At 37.3% G+C, this 21,128-nt stretch overlaps 1 protein-coding gene across 1 annotated transcript in view; it reads left to right on the forward strand.

Moving 5' to 3' along the window:
- Window positions 1-21,128, forward strand: part of UBR4 (ubiquitin protein ligase E3 component n-recognin 4) — a 155,047-nt gene that overhangs the window by 15,598 nt on the left and 118,321 nt on the right. Inside the window, exons 2-17 of the mRNA XM_006883594.1 lie at window positions 1,200-1,297; window positions 2,614-2,717; window positions 3,568-3,697; window positions 3,810-3,949; window positions 5,179-5,281; window positions 5,403-5,544; window positions 5,692-5,816; window positions 9,647-9,771; window positions 10,608-10,667; window positions 10,762-10,952; window positions 11,952-12,051; window positions 12,242-12,379; window positions 12,824-12,941; window positions 14,247-14,434; window positions 17,277-17,436; window positions 17,548-17,633. Of these exons, the coding sequence (XP_006883656.1) occupies window positions 1,200-1,297; window positions 2,614-2,717; window positions 3,568-3,697; window positions 3,810-3,949; window positions 5,179-5,281; window positions 5,403-5,544; window positions 5,692-5,816; window positions 9,647-9,771; window positions 10,608-10,667; window positions 10,762-10,952; window positions 11,952-12,051; window positions 12,242-12,379; window positions 12,824-12,941; window positions 14,247-14,434; window positions 17,277-17,436; window positions 17,548-17,633 (2,008 nt within the window). The remainder of the gene's footprint in view (window positions 1-1,199; window positions 1,298-2,613; window positions 2,718-3,567; window positions 3,698-3,809; window positions 3,950-5,178; window positions 5,282-5,402; window positions 5,545-5,691; window positions 5,817-9,646; window positions 9,772-10,607; window positions 10,668-10,761; window positions 10,953-11,951; window positions 12,052-12,241; window positions 12,380-12,823; window positions 12,942-14,246; window positions 14,435-17,276; window positions 17,437-17,547; window positions 17,634-21,128) is intronic.

The raw sequence follows: 21,128 nt of genomic DNA on the forward strand, positions 1-21,128 counted from the left end.
TATATTCCTTTCATCTTCTTTTGATACCTCCTGGATCATTTAACATTCTTCATAAAGCATCCTTGATTGTAGCAACTCGAGGTTTGAATTTGCTCTTCAGTTCCTTGAGCTTAAGAAATGGTGAATGAGTTTGGCCCTTTTGATTTTCCGACTCTAGCTCCTCGCACATTTACATTCCATAATATATTGTGGTTTTTACTTTGCTTTCATGTTTTATAGATTCAAAATTCGTATGTGATTGAGTAGACTAGTGCAGATGTATCCAGAATTTAGACATATTTATGCAGGAGTTATCACAGAAGAGTGCTGAAGAGTAGAGATGTAGGTAAAATCACTGAATCTTTAGTATATCCAACATAGATGGGAGAAAGAACTATGGGCTATGGTAGTTAACGTATTCTGGTTTGGGGTACTGATTTGATGACTTATGATCATCAGGTCACAGTTTCACAAATCACTGAAAAGTGTTTCAGAAGTAAGGAATAACAATCTCCTTCCAAAAATCGCAGCTTTTAAAACACTGGAGCAATTTTATGAGCATAGTGGATTGCCCTGCATTGGAATTCACTTGATGGCAGCTCACAGGAAGATGGTTTTTTAAAGAACTTTTTTATTTTTTAAAGTTACTACATGTGGACTAGCTTTTTCTATTCTTCAGGATATCCTACTAATCTAAATTCTCAGTATTTTATGAAACCTTTTGTCAACTCTTTTGACTATCACAAGGCAATGTTAGCTTTTAGATTTTTTTTTAAAATTATTTCCATTATTTTTTGTGTGTGTGCTGTCAGATTGGATCTGACTAGTACAGGAGGAGATTTCCCCTCCTTCTCCAGCAGAACATCTGGTTGATTTGAACTGCATACCTCTGGGATTACAGTGCAGTTTTTTGTCACTAGGCCACCAGTGCTCCCTAGCTTTTACATTTTAACAGAATGGTATGTTTTTGGTTAGAGTGAAAAAATTCTAAGTGATTTTTGAAATAGTTCCTGTTTGCTAGCCTGTGGCATCTCTTAAACGTGATACTTTGAACTGTGTACTTTTGTAATTTTCAGTTTTCATTTTCCCAGTCTGATGATGTAACTGTGTTATAACTACATATGGTTGTAACAAAGATTTAAGAAAATAATGCTTGTGAATTAGCTATCCAACATATAGAGAACACTTAATGAATGTTGGCTAAATTATTTTATTTGTAGTGAATCAGAAATCCTGCACCATGAGAAGCAGTATGAGCCATTCTATTCATCTTTTGTTGCACTTTCCACACATTATATTACAACAGTGTGCAGCCTCAGTAAGTATTTCACTTTTGTCATTATTCTGAAGGCTTGTGACTGTTAGAGTATAGTCAGTTAGGAACTGTCAGTTATGATGGGGATCCAAAAGTTTTACCTTGTTCACCATGTGGGAGATAGAAGCTACTGAGTTTAGACACCTGCTTTATAGTCCATTAAGCCAACCTTCTCAATAAAAAAACCATTTTATTAAAAAAAAAAAACAACCCCAACATTTTATTCTACCTGTCATACATATAGTTACCAAATATTAACACATGGAAGCAGTGTGTATGGATATAGACCTTTGGGTTACAACCACTAAGGTTCTAGTTCGTATTTGGGTTTGGTGAAAAAGTGAATTCTCCTCTTGTCTTCTCTGGAATATGAAGGAATTTAACTTTCAGTTACCAATTTCCTTCACTTCTACCCACAAAGTGATCAGACTCATTATACTTTAAAAGCTTTTCTGTTTACAGTTTGCTTTTTAATATTAAAAAAAAAAAATAGCCTTAAAGAATTTTAATTATTTGCTTGGCTAGTTTGTTTTGACTAGTAAACGGAAAGGAATATGCAGAGTTATATTTCATTATCCAGTACTGTTTATTACTGATGCTGGTGCTGGTGGAAGAGTTACTTTTAGCATGAAGAAACATTGTGCAGGAAATTATTTTAAAAAGACTTTTAGAACTTATGTGGTGATTAGCACCATCAGATTTATAGATCCTAACATCTTGCATTTAAATCTAGCTGCATGGCTTTGGGGAAGTCAGATAACCTCTTGGGACCTTAAGTTTTTCAGCTTTTAAAAAAGGGAGAGGTAGAGGAGATAACAGCCATTTCATAGAATTGGTTTAAAGATTTAGATAATGTATTTGAAGTACTTGGCACATAGTAAATGTGATACAGCTATTTACTTTTGTTATTAAACTCAGACCCTAACTTGTTGCTGTCAAATTGGAACCAAATTGTAACTGACCTTAGAACCGATTTTCAGAGACTGTAAATAGCACAGGAAGAAATTGCCTATCTTTCTCCTGTTGAGTAGCTGGTAGATTTGAACTGCATATCTTTGGTTTGGTAGTATAACTCCTTGCCCATTAATTATCTTAATTTATTAAGCATAAAGTAAATCTTCTGTAATAAATTGATGGCTGTTAATGCTAAGATGGCTTTATTGCCCATTGAAATCTTGGTTATGAATAAATTGGATTGATATCATAGAATAATATTGAAAGTGTTTTCCATAAGGAGCGTGATACTTGTTTGCTTGATTTATTATTTATTAATTGTGATCCTGAAGTTTATAGTAATCTGAAGTTTATTACTTTCTTAGTTCCCCGGAACCAACTTCAGTCAGTGGCAGCAGCCTGTAAAGTTCTGATTGAGTTTTCTCTTTTACGCCTGGAGAATCCAGATGAGGCTTGTGCTGTGTCCCAGGTGAGAATGATTGCCTATTTTTGCCTCTATTTAGAGGTAAAATTATGACTGACTGAAAAAACTAATGGACAAGGAATGGCATGGAGCTAAGATGGCTAGTTTTCTCTGTATTAAGCCTCAAAGTAAATATTTATGGACCATATATTTTTACTATGTTGTTCTGTAGTGTGAATGCAACCATCAACATGGAATGGCCCATAAATGAATGAGAGTGAAAGTACTAGTAAACTTTATTTGCAAAAGCAGGTGGCTGGAGAAATAGTTTATTGATCCCAGATACAGAGCTTATACACCTATTTGACAAGACTAGTAACATAAATGAGTGAATTTCCCTAATGTAAGAGTTCATGCTGCATCTGAAGTGGTCAGTTAACCACTGTGTTGTCACGTAGGAATGGAGATTGAAGTTACTAGAGCTTGTGAATTATTGATGATGATGTTGTTGTGTCAACAACTTGCTCATAGTTGACCCTTCAGCGAGTTTTCAGAGGCAGTAAATTATACAGGAGGAGATTGCTCATCCTTCTCCCACAGCACCTGGTGGATTCAAACTGTGCCTTTAGATTGCAGTGCATCTCTCATTATCGATAAGAATAAGAAATTATTGATTGATATGGTTAAGAAATCTGGATTTGTGTGTAACATCTCTTTTTTTTTAAAGTTAGTATGTCAGATTTTTTAAAAAACCACTATTAGAAGAATAAAATAAGACAATTCTATAATCCAGATATAGGCTGAAGGCCCATATACTCTACTCTTTGCTTTGGCATTTTTCCTCAATTTTAAGTTCTTGATATGAATCTCAGTTTGATACGTCCAGTTGGAATATTTAAGTTTATTTTTTCTCCAGAAACACCTAATCCTCCTGATCAAGGGTTTGTGCACTGGCTGCAGCAGACTAGACAGAACTGAAATTATAACATTCACAGCAATGATGAAGTCTGCCAAGCTGCCTCAAACTGTGAAGACACTTTCAGATGGTAGGTGTTCTTTGACAGATGCAGTAGCTTAGCCACTTCATTGGTCACATTTTTCCTGTTTTACCATCTAGTGTTACCTTCTTCATCTCTTTTTGCTTCTGTGTTTTTACAGTGGAAGATCAGAAAGATCTTGCCTCCCCAGTGAGCCCAGAACTGAGGCAAAAAGAAGTACAGATGAATTTCTTAAATCAGCTGACCTCAGTTTTCAACCCTAAAACTATAGCATCACCACCCATCAGCCCACAGACTCTGGTGAGTTACTGAGTGGAATGTGAGGCCCATCTTCACATCTCTACGGTGTTGGTTAAGATAATAACTCTAGAGTAAGTAAGGAGCATATATGTGAGGATGGCATTAGACTGGGCAACATTTTGCTCTGTGAGGGTTTCTATGAATTGAAACTGATGTGATGGCTCCACACAACATTTTTTATATATAAAGTGATCTTTATGTCTGTGATAGTGAAAAAAAATTGAAGAGTGCAAAACAGAAAAAAGTAAAACTTATATTTCTGTCCACAGTTACTGATGACCATTCTTCAAGGCTTTTATCAATAATAGATAAATAACCGTGATGATTTCTAGTTTTCAGTAAGAGATATATCACACTATATTTGCTATATGTAGTATGCAATTTTTTAAAAAAAATTATTTCCCCTTCTTTTTGGGAAAATAAACTTGCATTTTTTCCATCATTAGTTGAAATTTTATCATCATTGATTTGAGAGTCTAAAGAGTGGGTCATTTTGTTTCATAGTGTTGCAATATCAGAACTACCACAAGTGGGTGGCTTTAAAAAGTTTACCTCCTCAGAGTTTAGAAAGCTAGAAGTCTGAATTCAGGACACCAGCTTTCAGGAGGAAAAAGTGCTCCCTGTTAACTAAGGGGAAATCCTTCTCTCTTTTACCATCTGTAGCTCCAGCTTTCCTCACTCCCTTGGTGGTCTTTACATGGCATCTCTCTTCCCCTATTAGTGTTTATATGACAGTGTCTGTGCTACTCATGTATTACTCAAGGAATTCTGGTAGCACAATGGTTAACACAGCACAGAGCTACTAACTGAAAGGCTGGTGGTTCAAACCTACTAGCTTTTCTGAGGGAGAAAGATATGTGACCATCAGCTTCTTTAAAAATTTATAACCTTGGAAACCGTATGAGGCTGTTCTCTGTCCTTTAAAATCACAGAATCAGAGTTAACTTGATGACGTGGGCTTGGTTTGGGTTGGGCTTCACAGAAGTGATTAGTTTTAAAACATACTTTATTTTCAAATGGTCCTATTAACATAATGAAGAAAACTTGTTCCCAGATGGTATTGCTTCCACAATTCTAGTGAATTCAACATGTACAGTTTTTGAGGGACACAGTTTAGTCTAAGGTGGAGCTGCTTTGAACAGACGATTAAGCTCTGACCTCCAGGGCAGCAGTCAGTGAACATGATATCCTTCTTAATAGTTCTTTTATATTTTATTATGTTTTTTCAGGCGGATGGAGAAAATGACGAGCAGTCATCTACAGATCAAGCCTCTGCTACCAAAACAAAGAATGTGTTCATAGCTCAAAACGTGGCCAGTCTTCAAGAGCTTGGTAAGACTCCATTATATATATCATAAAGCTGGTTCCCCTGCTTTCAAAAATTCTGATAATTATTCTTCCATGTGGAGAAGAATAAAACCTTTTCAGACCATTTGCTATGTTATTAATTCAGGTGGCTCAGAGAAGCTATTGCGTGTGTGTTTGAACTTGCCGTATTTCCTACGCTATATCAATCGGTTTCAAGATGCAGTGTTGGCAAATTCCTTCTTCATCATGCCTGCAACAGTAGCAGATGCTACAGCTGTTCGTAATGGGTAAGGTTCTCCCAGAATGCATAAACTTTACATTCTAAGAGATATAGCTGGTTGGTTTTTGTGGCATACTGGCTTCCTTTAACTACCAGATTATAGAAACAAATTATCTTGTAAGATAGTTTTGTTAATTTCCCTGTTACGTTTCAGTTTTCATTCTCTGGTGATTGATGTAACCATGGCATTGGATACCCTTTCTCTGCCTGTGTTGGAACCTCTCAATCCTTCCCGACTACAGGATGTGACAGTCCTCAGCCTAAGTTGCCTGTATGCAGGTGAGAGGTCATTGTGTCTGGTTTCATTTTTTCAGTCAAGCTCAGGTATATTCTCTAGAAACCATGAGAATCCTTTTGAGTAACTCTGCTTTCTCACCTTTCACATGTTTTCTTCCCTTAGGCATCATTTGCTATCTAGGTGAATTAGGGCTTTGCAAGTCTTTTAAATTGTCCTGTTTGTCAACTACTGACATTGTGTCATAGATCCACTTGCTTTTCTCCTGTGTATACATATTATATATACACTTAATTTTACTTGAATCTATAGTCAGCACCCTTGGGACTAGCGGTCAGGTGATCAGGAGACATATTGCACGGAGATGGTCTGCAGGAAAGGACCTCTCCAAATTATTAAGGAGCAGTGATGTCAGTTTAAGGACTAAGGTGCACATAATTCAGGCAGTGGTCTTTTCAACACTTGATGTGAGTGAGAACTGAACAGTGAATAAAGAAGATGGAAGAATTGATGCCTTTGATTTGTAGTATTGGAAAAGAATACTGAATATTCCATGGAGTGTCAAAAGAACAGATAGATCTTGGGGAAGGTGTAGCCAGAATGCTCCTTGGAGGCAAAAATAACAAAACTTCATCTCACATACTTTGGGCATGTTGCTAGGAGAGGCTGTTCATAGGAAAGGGACATCATACTTGGAAAGATTGAGGGTCAGTAAAAAAAAGACCCATAACCATATGGGTTAACACAGTGTCTGCAGCAATGGGCTCAGAGATTGTGAGGATGGTACAGGATAGGACAGGGTTCAGATCTGTTGTTGTTGGCACTGCTATGAGTCGTACTTACCTCGTTGGCACCTAACAACATCAACAACATCATACATATTAATCTGCTGCAGAACCCCCGCGGAGAGTTCGAACCTCACTGCTGCTTTGGAGGCAGAGCCCACCCTCAATTGTGGCCTCGCTCCGGGCTCCTAGCTCCGGTGCCGTGGCCCTGGCCCCACACCCACCCATTCAGGGGTGGGGGCGGGGTCACGTGCCCGCATGCGGGTACACATGCACAGGGATGGGATGGGCGGCAAAGGGAGGTGCGCATGTGCTGTGCACTAGTGATTTGCGGGTCTGCAGGGCAGGTGAGGGCGGCACATGGGCTCTGCATTTTCTCTTTTTAAAACATGTGTTCATTCAATGTTACACATTTTCTGCCTTCCTGCTGGACTCTGCATTTTAAACTGTGTATCTCCACATGTGAGGGATGAGATTGTTGGAATTCTCTCTTAAACCTTACTGTAATGTAACCCAAGATCCATCTAATATACATCTAATATCCAACAAGACAAGAAAAAAAAAAGAATTTTGCTGCATAAATCAAAATGTCAAATACCATTATTTTGGATTATTGAGATGAACATGTAGTCTTTGTCCTTAGTAGCCTATCACTAAGCAATGGAGAATAGATGAGGCTATAAAGCAGATAATGAATGCAGGAGAAGTATAGGATACTGTGTACACACAATGAAAGGAGACATTGAATTTGCTGTCGAACTGGATTTGAGGAATGCTTTATTCAATAGGTGCACTTGTTCTCAGAAAAATATAACTCCCATAGGATCCTCTTTCTTCCATTGACCGTGCTACTTTGGAAGTGGGGTTTGGTAGTGTTGCATCAAATCAGTTGTTTGTTACAGTAACTGTGTCACAGTAAATATGAAAAGTCAATTATTGCTAGAGTAAATTAATGATCCTTGGTTTTATATTCCAAGACATACTGTAAGCCTGATATGTCTTATGAGGTATAAGTTTCACAAGTTCACTTGGTGTTCTGCAAGTGAGGGTTTGGATGGCGGTCTCGGAAACCTGACCCCGGTTGCCCTGAGAAAGCAGATGCTGTGTAACTTCCCTGAATTCTCAACAGTTTTATTATGCACATCTATGGTAATAAAACGTATTTGCTCTTGAGGATCTTACAGACTTTTAGAGGCCATTAATCAGTGAATTTCATGTGTAAAAGAAAATAAGAAATGAGAAGAAAGTGCTTATGGAAGTTTATAGGAGGCAGAGCTTATTTTCTTTTAGAGAAGTCAGAAGGAGTTCTATTATATTGTAGTGACAAGTAGGATTTTAGCTTGGGTATATTAGAGGAGAAAGCAGGACCAAAAGTATTCTAGAGTTTGGGGGAACATACTGCATAAGTGTGTGCATATTTAAGTCAATGTATGAGTAAGGTGAAAAGAAGAGTACAGCCTAGTCACAGAGGTCTAAGAAATCCAGACTAAGACATTTCCACTTTATTCTAGATACAGCCTGTATAAATTTTGAAGTCTTATATGATCACAGCCATATTTTAAGAAAACCATTTATGTGATTATATGCTAGCCTAACAGCAGCAATAAGAACAGAAAGTTTTGAATACATACAAGAATGTATTCTTTCCAAGTCCCAGTCTCTAATATGTTAATCTTCCAGTGCCTTGCATTTAATTTTTGAATCAATCTTTCAGTTTATTAATTAGATTTTTTCAGTTTTTTGTAAGTTTTTCTTGACTGTCATACTGATCTCAGGGTGTAAGTGATTAAAATCAATTAGGACTAAAGAATCCTTTAAAATTCATAATTATGTTAAAGATTTATAATTGAGTTTGATCATTTAAGATTTAATGTAAGAAAAGGGATTTGGCTTTGATGTCTTAGGGAAAAAACAAGTATGAGATTTGTCTTTGTTTATTAGTGCTGCTTTAACATAAATAGCACAAGGAGGTGATTTTAAAGTACAGAAAGTTATTTTCTTATAGTTTAGGGACTGGAAAGTTCAAATCCAGTATGGTAGCTCTGGGGGGAATTCTGATTGTCCACTGGGGGAAAATCTCTGATGGATCTTTTGTAGCATTCTTCTTCAGGTCCCTTAGACATGACATGACATGACATGACATGACATGACATGCTGTCTTCACCTCATTTATGCTCACTTCTGTACCTACTCTTTAATACTGCAAAAGTTAAAGACACATTGTATGCTGATATTTACAGTATTGCATTTACACTTAGAGGGGTTAGGATACTGATAAATAAATTTGAGGAGGCACAAGCAATGTAAACAGCATTTTTAAAATAAAATTCAATCTAAAATTTATGATTTTATTATTTAAAAAATAATAAAAACCTTTAAAAAGGTTTCGTTTTTAAAGCCATTTTACATTTATAGAAAAATTAAACAGATAGTACTAAAGTTCTTCTAAACACCTATCCCCTTGCACAGCTGCCTCTTTTATTGACAACATTAGCGTGGTACATTTGTGTCAGTGGACAAGCCAGTAGTGATATCTTATTATTAATGAACATCCATAGTTTCATTAGGGCTTACTTTGTGTTGTACAATTCTCTAGGAGTCATAATGTCATGTATTCATCATTATAATATCATACAGAACTTTCCTCACCCTAAAAATTTTCTAGGCACTGCTACCCCAACCCCCAGACTTAAATCCCTGGCCACCACTGATTTTTTTGATCTTTTTGTAGTTCTGGCTTTTTCTGAATATCATAAAGTTGGAATCATCCAGTATGCTTTAAGTATATTTTCCATGTATTTTCATAGCTTGCTAGCGTGTTTCTTTTTATTATTGGGTAACATTCCATTGCATGAATATACCACAGTTTGTCCATTCATCACCTATTGAATTACTTCTTGGTGGCTTCCTGGTTTTTGCAGTTATGAATAAAGCTGGTATAAATACTTGTGTGCAGGTTTTTGCATGACATAAAGTTTTAGGTCATTTGAGTAATGCTTATGTGGTGGATATATTCTGTAATCACATAATAGAATTACTTTTGGTGGAGGTCCTCTATGACCAAGATTCGAATATGCTCCTTTTTTCAGGTGTGAGTGTGGCAACCTGTATGGCCATTCTTCATGTGGGTAGTACTCAGCAAGTGCGGACAGGCTCCACGAGTTCCAAAGAAGAAGACTATGAAAGTGATGCTGCTACTATTGTCCAAAAATGTGTAAGCCAAACATCGGGGATCTGGCAGCCTTAACGTATTTCATTACAAATTCTATGTCCTATTCAAATTAATTTAGCTTTTTAAAAATTGTTCTAATAAGGGAGCATGGTCAGTTTTACTTTCTTCTTTGACTGAAGAATACACTTAGTATAATTTCCACACTCCTTCCCCTTGGCTTTTAGGTAAGGGCAATATCGTTGCATAGTGCATAATATACTGGGCTAACTAAAAGGTTTGTAGTTTGAATTCATGAACTATTTTTCAGAAGAAAGATAGGGTTTCTTCTGTAAATATTTACATCCTCAGCAACCAGATGGAGGGCCACAGTGAGCCAGAACTTAATTGACAGAAGTGGGTTTGCTTTAGTTTTTGAGCCCTTTCAGCTTTATTATTTGTTGGACTGATTTAAATAAATATTTATCTTTCATTGTTAGCTCTGTTGATAGCATGACAACTTTGTGCTTGCAGTAGACCTTCAACAAGTAGTTTTTTCTTCAGTAAGTAGGTCTTTTTTTTCCTCAGTACGCATTTTTGAAGTCTTGCATATTTTTAGTGGAAATGTAAGCAAAATAATTTCAGATAGTGATGAAAAAGAAGGTGACCTAGTGTGGTTTGAGTGTGCCGTTTTAAATTGGGAAGCCTCTTTGAGAAGGTAACATATGAGGTGAATGAAGAGAGTGACTTAGAAAGATCTAAGGAAAGTGATAAAATTATACCACTGAAAAGTGTCCTGAAGCTATTTAACTCTTTAGCTCAATTAATTTGAGTAGTATATAAAATTTATAATGAAATATGTCAACTTACTCAGATTTCTGTATATGTTTGATATTGGACAGCTTGAAATCTATGACATGATTGGACAAGCAATCAGCAATTCCCGCCGGGCTGGTGGTGAGGTAAGAAACAGTTTCTGCTATGCTCATGTTTTATAGTTTCTTTTGATGTGAGTGTTTCTGTGCTTATATTTTTATTTTGTGCCTTTTATAATAGCACTATCAGAACTTCCAACTGCTGGGTGCCTGGTGTTTGTTAAACAGTCTTTTCCTTATACTGAACCTCAGTCCTACTGCCTTGGCTGATAAGGGGAAAGAGAAAGATCCACTGGCTGCACTCCGAGTCAGAGACATCCTTTCTCGTACCAAGGAAGGAGTGGGCTCTCCTAAACTTGGGCCTGGAAAAGGGTATGTGTCTACTCAGTTACCGTTCACATTTGCTTGTTTGATTGTTTTCCTGACATTTTGTATTGATGAACTAGTGTAACTTCTCATCTACACATTGGTAGAAACATTTGCCCCGTATCTAGTTTAAAGGAGCTCAGATGTTGCAGTAGTTTAGAGATAGGCTGCTAGCAGAAAGGTTAGTGGTTCATATCCACCTAGTGGCTGTGCAAGAAAGACCTGAGGTTGTATTTCTGTAAAGATTACTGCCAAGAAAGCCCTCTGGGATACCTCTAGTCTGTCACGTGGGGTCCTTGGGACTGGACAGGCAACTTTATAAAATCACCTGATAAAAAACCTGATAAAAGTACAAAGATAGGAATCAAGATTGTAGCCATGTTCTTTGGGTAAGTCACTCATTCTCTTTTTCCTTATATATTGTAAGATTGAGAATTATCTATTTAATGCTGTATGTTTTATTATTTTTATGAGATTCAAATCAGAAAAAAATACATAGTATTTTGAAGCTTGAACATCCTCCATCATCATTGCCTCTTGGTCATATGTTCATGAAGTTCTTCTATGTCAGCCAGTTCTTTTTGGTATAGTGATTCTTTGTACTCCTTATATCTTGCAACTCAAGGCTTGAATTTGTTCTTTAATTCCTTCAGCTTAAGAAATGCCGAGCGACTTCATCCCTTTTGATTTTCTGACTCCAGCTCTTTGAACATTTCATTGTAATATAAGTGCTCCCTCACCTACTTTTAACTAATGTCTTATACTCTAGGAGTTCTTATATTGAAATCTGTGGTTTCTTAGGCAGGCCATGGATAGACACTTCAGAAAGATTTTAAATTTTTTAATTTTATGTGCATTTGGTGTGCCAGTTCATTTTTTTCCCCTTCCTGAAGAAAAGGCCAGAGATTTTTAAAAAGGATTCTTGTACTCATAGATGTCACAGAAGTTAGAATTCATTTTCTGTTTATTTTAAAGTTTATATTTTTTGTTTTTTTCTTTGTGTAGGCATCAGGGATTTGGAGTGCTCTCGGTAATATTGGCAAACCATGCAATCAAACTGTTAACGTCTCTCTTCCAAGACCTGCAAGTGGAAGCTCTGCACAAGGTGAGGCTGTCGTCGTGGAGATACATTGCTTCATCACTGGACTCACTTATGTGTGCTCTAGCAAAATCTACCACATTGTTGGATTTCCCCCCCCCTTTTATTTATTCATTGTTGCACATTTTCCTCCCCAAAATTGTTGAGTTTTTTGTTCAATTATATTATTAATTCTCTTCTGATATTTTTACTTTAGGGTTGGGAGACAGATGGTCCTCCTGCAGCCCTTAGTATTATGGCCCAGAGTACCTCCATACAGAGGATTCAGAGGCTTATTGACTCTGTCCCCCTTACAAACCTGCTCTTGACCTTACTGTCAACTTCTTATAGAAAGGTGAGAATCAACCATTGCTAATTTTGAAATTTGCAGAAATGTCTTTTAATTCAGTATAACCTTCTCCAAAGAAAAGAAATTGGCCATATACCTTGACTTTTAAGTTTACAGTAATGCTTTTGAAGATGAAATTAGTTTTTAACTGGTTGAACATACTGAAATATTTGAAATAGTTACTGATTGACAGCATTGTTATACACATGTCTACTAGGTGGTCTGTGACAGTTGGCATGCTGAAGTAAAATACAAAGAACATTATCTTTTTGCAGTTCATTTTAGATCTATGCCGGAGGACGTGCTTTTGTAAGATAAATGATGGGAATACTTCTTCAGCTTTTTTAAAAAAGAAGAATATGGAGAAAACATTCTGTGTAGTGAATGAGAATAAATAGGATGATTTGATTTTTGGATAATGATTGGTTACAAAAGCTTCCGTTTCCCTAGGCGTGTGTCCTGCAACGTCAGAGGAAGGGCTCCATGAGCAGTGATGCCAGTGCCTCTACTGACTCCAATACTTACTACGAGGATGATTTCAGTAGCACTGAGGAGGATAGCAGCCAAGGTAGAGGCCTCTCTTTTCCCTCCTACAGAGATAAAAGGCAGACTCCTAAAGTAGATTTTTTTTTAGTTTCCTGTTTATACTGTTTTATGTTTGTGCACAAAAGATGTGGTAATCTGCTTCCACAAAGATTACTTCTTGGAAATTCTATTCTGTGTGTGTCCTATAGCGTTTCCATGAGTTAGAATGGATTCAGCAGCACACAACTACAACAACAACAATAATACATAGATAGTGGTTTTATAGACTGAAGTATTAAAAACTATCAGCACAGCTTTCTTTTCATTCTTTATCTCTAAAACCAAAGTGCGTTTCAGTTGTTCACATTTCTTTCTGTCTTTACCTATTCTGTGAACTCAGAACTTTGCTGATGCATACTCAAAGTTGAGGTAACTTGAGTGTAACTCAAACCTATTTACTGTATGGGGTGTTTAGTTTGATTGTTGGCATAGATATTGGAGAAGAAACCCAAGTAGTGAATAAGAAAGCAGAATTAGCATTCCCTCCTGCCATAGCTTGGAGAAGGATAAGACACACTTCTCAAATTCTTAGTTATTATAAGGTTTGTGGGAGCAGTGTGCACTATTAAGAGAGGCATGAGTTGGGTTTGTTTTTTATTTAATTTGGCAAAATAAGTGAAAAAGTTTTGTTAAGGTAATGCAACAGAGGCTTACCTGGTGAAAAATAGAAGTAGGCCATGCAAAAGAGTTAAAAAGGGGGTCGGGGGAGGTACATCTGGAAAGTCAGAAGTGGAACCAAAGTTTTTGGCACACTGCAAACAGGAAAAAAAAAAGAACAAGAGAGTCATGATTCTTATCTGGGAGTTAGTTTATAATTGATAAAGAGAGCTATAAGTTTGTTCTTGAAAATATTTGACTTGTTACTACCAGTAAAGTAAGTGAGAGTTTTCTTGTTTATTTAAATGGATTCTATTGAAGTGTAATTAGTATAGAGACCTCTAGTGGCCTGGTAAGAAGCTGCACTGAGTTCCTGAAGGCATGTGATTTGAATCCACCAACCGCTCCGTGGGAGAAGGATAGATATTCTCCTCCCGTGCAATTTACTGCCTCTGAAAACCCACTAGAGGGTCAGCCACGGATCAGTTCCTACTTTATGACATGCAACAATAACAACATAATATACAATAAAAGAATCCATTTTAGTATAAGCATTTTGACAAATGTATTCAACCATATAACCAATCAAGGTATCTTTGCCTTTCTGTTTTGACTTAGGTACTTTTATAAAATATCTTTAAACTATGTAAAAAAATTACTATTTTGTTAACTTTTCTTTTTCTCTATTTAGATGATGACAGTGAACCTATTTTGGGGCAGTGGTTTGAGGAGACCATCTCCCCAACTAAAGAGAAAGTGGCACCTCCTCCTCCTCCCCCACCTCCTCCTCTGGAGAGCTCTCCTCGAGTTAAAAGCCCCAGTAAGCAGACCACTGGGGAGAAAGGCAACATTCTGGCTAGTCGAAAAGATCCTGAATTGGTAAGAGTGGGTTTTAGAGGATTTTAGAAGTAGGGGACATGAGAAGGGAGGCATGTAAGAGGTAGGTTACTTGAATTAACATATTATGTAGGCTTGATAACTAATGTTTAAAGACATTTTATTTATACTTAAGTAGCCTTGGTGGTGAGATAGTGCCTTAGGTGTTGGGCTACTAACTGAAAGGTCTGTGGTTTGAATCCACCAGCCACTCTATGGGGGAAAAATGGGCAGTTTCTTCCAATAAAGATTTATGGCCTCAGAATCCCAATAGAGGGTCACCTTGAATCAGAATTGATAGTGGTGGGTTTGTTTTGTGCTTATATTCTTGATATTAAATGAGAGTAAGTTCAGGCTGCTTTGAAGGAAATAGCAAAAAATAAGGCCTCAGGAATAGATGGTATACCATGACGTATTTCAGCTAACAGATGCTGCCCTGGATATGCTCACCAAGTTGTGCCAAAAAATCTGGAGAACAACCACTTGGCCAACTGACTGGAAGAGGTCTATATTTGTTCCCATCCCAAAGAAGGGCGACCCAACTGAGTGTGGAAACTACAGAACTATATCATTGATTTCACATGCAAGCAAGATTCTACAGAAGATTATCCAAAAATGACTGGAACAGTACATCAGCAGAGAACTGCCAGAAGTCCAGGCTGAGTTTAGAAGGGGACGTGGTACAATGGATATTGTAGCTGATTTTAGATGGATCTTAGCTGTAAGCAGGGAATACCAGAAGAATGTCTATCTGTGTTTCATTGTTGATGCAAAGGCATTTGACTGCGTGGATCATAACAAACTGTGGCTGACTCTGAGAAGAATGGGAATCCCAGAACATTTAATCGTGCTAATGCGAAACCTATACTTGGATCAAGAGGCAGTCGTCAGAACAGAGCAGGGTAACACTGCATGGTTCAAAATTGGGAAGGGTGTACGCCAGGGATGTGTCCTATCTCCATACCTTTTCAACCTGTATGCAGAGCAGATTATCCGAGAGGCTGGGCTCTATGAGGAGAATTGTGGCGTCAGGATTGGTGGACGATCTATCAACAATCTGCGTTATGCAGATGACACAACCCTGCTTGCTGAAACTGAGGAGGACCTCATGCACTTGTTGCACAGAGTCAAGGACTGCAGCCTTCAGTATGGACTGAGGCTCAATGTCAAGAAGACAAAGATTCTCACCACTGGACCAATTGGTAGCATCAGGATGGATGGTGAAGAGATTGAGATTGTTCACAGCTTCAGTTTGCTCAGCTCCACGGTCAACAATCTTGGCACCAGCAGTCAGGAAATCAAAAAACGTATTGTGATGGGAAAGTCTGCTGTTAGGGACCTCTCTAAAGTACTCAAGAGCAACAGTGTGTCTCTGGAGACTAAGGTGCGCCTGGTACAGGCCATGATCTTTGCACTCACTTGTTATGCATCAGAGAGTTGGATAATGACTAGGGAAGACAGAAGGAGAGTTGATGCCTTTGAGCTGTGGTGGTGGAGAATAGTATTGACTGTAGCATGGACTGCCAAGAAAACAAACAGATTCATCCTGGAGAGGATTAAACCAAGCAACTTCTTGGAGGCAAGGATTCTGGGGCTTCGTTTGGGCATGTAGCAAGGAAGGACAGGTCCTTGGAGAGGGACATCATGCTTGGGAGGGTGGAGGGATGGCGCAAGGGGAAGACCCTCTATGAGATGGATTGATTCAGTGACTGGGGTAATCGGGATGGGTGTGTCAGGCAGTGTCATTGGCACAGGATAGAGTAGGGTTTAGGGCTGTTGTACATAGGGTCGCTATGAGTTGCAAATGACTCGATGGCACATAACAAGAACAAATAACTTATTGTAAAGAGTTGAAAAGGTCTAAGAAAGCCTGTGGTGCACTTCTACTCCAGTATTCATGGTCACTATGAGTTGGATCACCTTGGTTGCACAAAGTAGCATCAGTTTAGCTTTTGAAGTCAGAAATGGGTTTGACTTCTCCACTCACTTACTGGCTCTGTAACTTTGGCCAAGAGTCTGAACTTCTTTAAGCCTGAATTTGTCTCCTATAATATGAGAATGCCTGATGTACTGTTATTATATATAGTCTAGTTGGAACTGACTTAAACTTGACCCTCCTGCTGAGTTTTAAGAGGCTGTAAATCTCAAATGATAGGAAGTAATTGCCCATCTTTCTTCTCTGAAATAGGTTATGGATTTAAATCTCCTGTCTTTGGATTTGCATTGCAACTTCTTACCTGCCTGATAGAAGGCTATAAAGAATTAGAGAATATTTTAAAAGCCTGTAGCTTAGATTTGGTACAGAATAAATGCTTGCTTACTTTTCAGCCAACATTTATCATTACCTAATAAATGTGAGACCTCTCATTTCAATAATATATCAGTGAACATGTCAGACATAATCTTCATCTTCATAATGTTATAGTTTAGTCAAGAGTCTGGACATAAAACACCTACACACTGATTTCTGAATATCAATTTTACACATATAAAATTGGCCATTAATACAGGTGTCAGAATTTACTGTATCAGTAATATCCTAGAACAAGAAGAAAAAGACAGGATCTGAGAAGGTATGGAAGGAATGGATCGGTTTTTTTGTATGTCTCACATTTACTATTATTTTGTAAAGACTTTTGTATTAAACTGGTGTACGACTTTGTGTATCTAGTTAAATTAACAGAATATTTTCATAATTAGTCCCACTGTAGGCGCTTTGAATTTAATGTGCCTAGTGCATAAAACCTATGAACGCTTTTAGTCTTATTTGTAGTCAGGATTTGTAGGAGTTCTGGGTTTATTAATTTTCTATAAGTTCTTCTTATTTTTTATATTTACTTTTTAGTTCTTAGGTCTGGCTTCCAATATTTTGAACTTCATCACCTCTTCTATGCTCAACTCTCGGAACAATTTTATTCGAAACTATCTTAGTGTATCACTTTCAGAACATCACATGGCCACCCTGGCCAGTATCATCAAAGAGGTGGACAAAGATGGACTGAAGGGTTAGTAGATGTATGCCTTACACATGCTTTCCTGGTGGAGTTTGACCATTGGTAGAGTGGTGTGATACATGAAGTAGCTGCTTAGATAATTAGTTATCTATTTGTCTTCAGGTTCATCAGATGAAGAGTTTGCTGCTGCACTTTACCATTTCAACCATTCCCTGGTAACATCTGACCTTCAGTCACCTAACCTGCAGGTTTGTGTGTGCTCTTAATAAACTAGGTTGAGAGCTTTCTACATCAGCTCTCTTAGGCTATAGTTAGTCCTAGTCTTAAAGAACAGTTTGTCACTGATTCTCATCATTGGAAATAATGAGAGATTAGTATGCATATCTATTTTAATTAAGATCATTTCAAGAGGAAAACTATTCTTTCCCACCAAAACAAAATCCAGACCCTTAACAGTATTGTTTTAATTTTGGCTCCTTCTTCACCCTGAGTTTCTGATACATGAATCCGAAATTAGATTCTGCTCAGTTCTTTAGTATTGTAGAGATTGTGGCTGTGGAGCAGGATATGGCAAGATTCTAATCTGTTTTTTATAATGTTGCTATGAATTGTAGTCAGCTTGACAGTACCAAATAACAATTTCTCTTTCTCTCTGTGTGTGTGTGTATAAATTTTGCATTTGCATTTTTAAGTATTTACAAATATTATGTAATTTTTTTTTAACTTCATTAAACAGTAAGCTCAGCAATGTTTGTTTGCTTTTCCATTGACACAGTGTCTGTAATGGTGGGCTTGAGTGTGTCAGATGACGAGGATGACACAGGACAGGACAGGGTTCAGATGCACTGTTCATAGAGTCACTATAAGTCATAGCAAGCTCAACAGCACTTAACAATTTTACACACACACACACACACACACACACACACACACACTCACACTCACACTCTCTCTCTCTATTGCCAGGATTTGTGTGTGTTGCTGTAGATTTTTTAGTTCTTATTCTCAGAGCTCTATATTCTATCGTGGGATTATATAAACTTTTTCGCCTCCTTTCCTCTCCCACTGATAAAGCGTTTATCTTATTACTAGGTGTTACCGCTATTCTAGATGGCTGTGATCTTTCTTAAATATGTCTCTAAAAAAAACAAAAACAACATGTTTCTATATATGGCCAACCAATTTTCATGATATAAATACAGTTGTAATTAATGTACGATCAGGAGAGAGCAAGAATCAAAGTAATACTGTAGAGATCATGACAGTATTTTAGTGCGATGAAGGGCATAGAGAGGAAGATACTACCAAATGTGAGTAGAAAGGTGTTGTTACAGGAACAGGGAATTTAAGATAGGAAACTTTGAGATGTCAGTGGGGTGAAAACTTCTTGCCGAGTCAGTTCTAATGAATGGTTGTTTCCAAGGTTGTAAATCTTTATAGACGGAAAATACCTATCTTTCTCTTGCAAAGCCCCTGGCAGATTAGGACTACTGATAAAGCAACAATGCAGCATGCAGTACACTGTGCCTCCAGAGCTCCTTAATGGGGGAAACCAAACCAAAACATTAGAGCATGAGAGGCCCGTAAATCAAAACTAAGCCTCCTGCTGTCAAGCTGATTCTGACTCATAGTGGCCTTCTGGTGAGTTTGCACAGTTCAAATCTTTATGAGACGAGACTTTTTATTTTCCCTATGGAACAGCAGTGCAACACACAATGCATTATACCACCAGAGCTCCTTGAATGAGATGAAGGTACCTAGAAAATAATGAATCTGCAATTCAAGAGTTGAAAAATTTTTAATAGAGCTTTAGGAATTATCCACAGAACAGTTATTGAAGTAATGGAGCAATATCTCATTGCTTCTGTCTAGATAGAAGATAGTAAAGAGATGAGGTCAGAGCCTAAGCCTCATAAAGCCCAGTGTTTACAAATGAGCAAAGAGAGTTCATGGAGCGTAGGAATGCCTCAGCAGGGTTCTTTCTGCTGCTTTACTGTGGCTCAGTTTTTCTTAATTTCTCGCTTTTTTCCTTCTGATTTATTAAGTGTTGAAGTGGTAGATAGGAATTTTAAAAATGTCTGACCTTAAACAAGATACCATTGAGAAATAGTAACTCATTTCTTGTTACTCTGAGGTCTAAAAAAGCCCATCAAAACAAAACAAATCCCCTGCTTATAAAAAATAATGGAAGTTGTTCTTGCCTTAAGATGTTTTCCCTTGTGATGACTCCACTATGATTCTGATCTAAGTTGAATATCTCATCATCCCCCTTCTCCTAGTTCTTTTTTTAACTTTTTAAAAAAATACATTACTGATTTTCAGTCATCCATATGCAGTGTAGGGTTTTTTTTAAACACTCTCTCTCTCTCTCTCTCTCTCTCTCTCTCTCTCTCTCTCTCTCTGTGGTGTTTTATACAATGTGAAGGAATAGGACTCAAATATACTAGCTGCTCCACAGGTGAAAGATTGGTGAAACATCCAGTTTTATAATCATGCATTTCATTGTCAATATATATATAAATTTGATCTTATTTTTCTTTGAAAATTAAAAATATTACCTTTAAGTTTACAAATAAGTTTCCATATATACATACGAGAAGAATATACAAATCATCAGTAATTAAGAGTTAGATATATGGGCATTTTGTCAGTTGTGGTAAAAACTCTACCTCTGGAAAGTTCTGGATCATAGATATGAGGATGGTGTTTCTAGTCAGAAAATGAGTGAGAATTGTCTGTATGACTTCTTTGCCTTTTTCTTCATGTATTTCATGATACTATCTCACTGTTGTCCAGATGTGCTTATTAACGTTAACAATTGAACCCCCTGATTTAGTTTAGAAAACTTGAGCTAATCCTTTCATGGTAAATCATAACATTGAATCTCTTTGAATGAACATTTGAGAGTGAGAACATCAGCAAATAATGCTGTGACATTTTATATGGTACATATTACTAGTGATAAAATGCAGAACTCAAACTCATTGCCATTGAATCACAACTCATTCATAGCTGACCCTTTAGTGGATTTCAGAGACTGTGTATCACATTGGAGGAGAACACCCATTTTTCTCCTCCAGAGCAGCTGGTGGATTCGAACTGCCAGAGAAGTGTGGCCTCTGGGTTAGCAGCACAACTCTACATATCTGCAAGACAGACAGTAGGACTAAGTGTAGTTCATTGAAGTGAAGACTACGTATATAAGCAGTATGTACCTATGTAAGAAATATAGTGAGTTACTTACAACTCTTTGAACAAATTACTGATTTAAATTTTTTCTTTCTTGTCTTTGTATACATAGACACATGGTTTTATGGTTATACTTGCTTTGTTAGATTTTTTTTATATAAATGCATTTTTGTGTGTGTGTGTTTTACCTTAGCATTTTTTGCCACCATTATATGCTTACAGGACCCCTTAGTTTGAGCATTTAGATTTTTAAATGATTTTTTATTATTACTAATAAGGTTGCAGTTAACGTTTCTGATGTACTTCCCATTGACTGCCCCTGAATTGATTCTGGAACAGAGTAGAATTGCCTCATAGGGTTTCCAAAAGTGTAAATTGTTATAGATGGAGACTGCCACGTTTCTTTCTTGGAGCAGCTGGTGGATGTGACCTACCCTTTCAGTTGACAGCTTGAAGCTTAGTTGACTGTGCCATCAAGCTTCTGCTGCACCTTCAGATGTTTCTTCTTTCGAATTATTTCTTTGGAATTTTCTTTCACCCCTGTGTTGAACATA

The sequence above is a fragment of the Elephantulus edwardii genome, unplaced genomic scaffold, assembly GCF_000299155.1.
Source record: "Elephantulus edwardii isolate Elephantulus edwardi_28Jun2011 unplaced genomic scaffold, EleEdw1.0 scaffold00028, whole genome shotgun sequence".
Taxonomy (NCBI): Eukaryota; Metazoa; Chordata; class Mammalia; order Macroscelidea; family Macroscelididae; genus Elephantulus; species Elephantulus edwardii.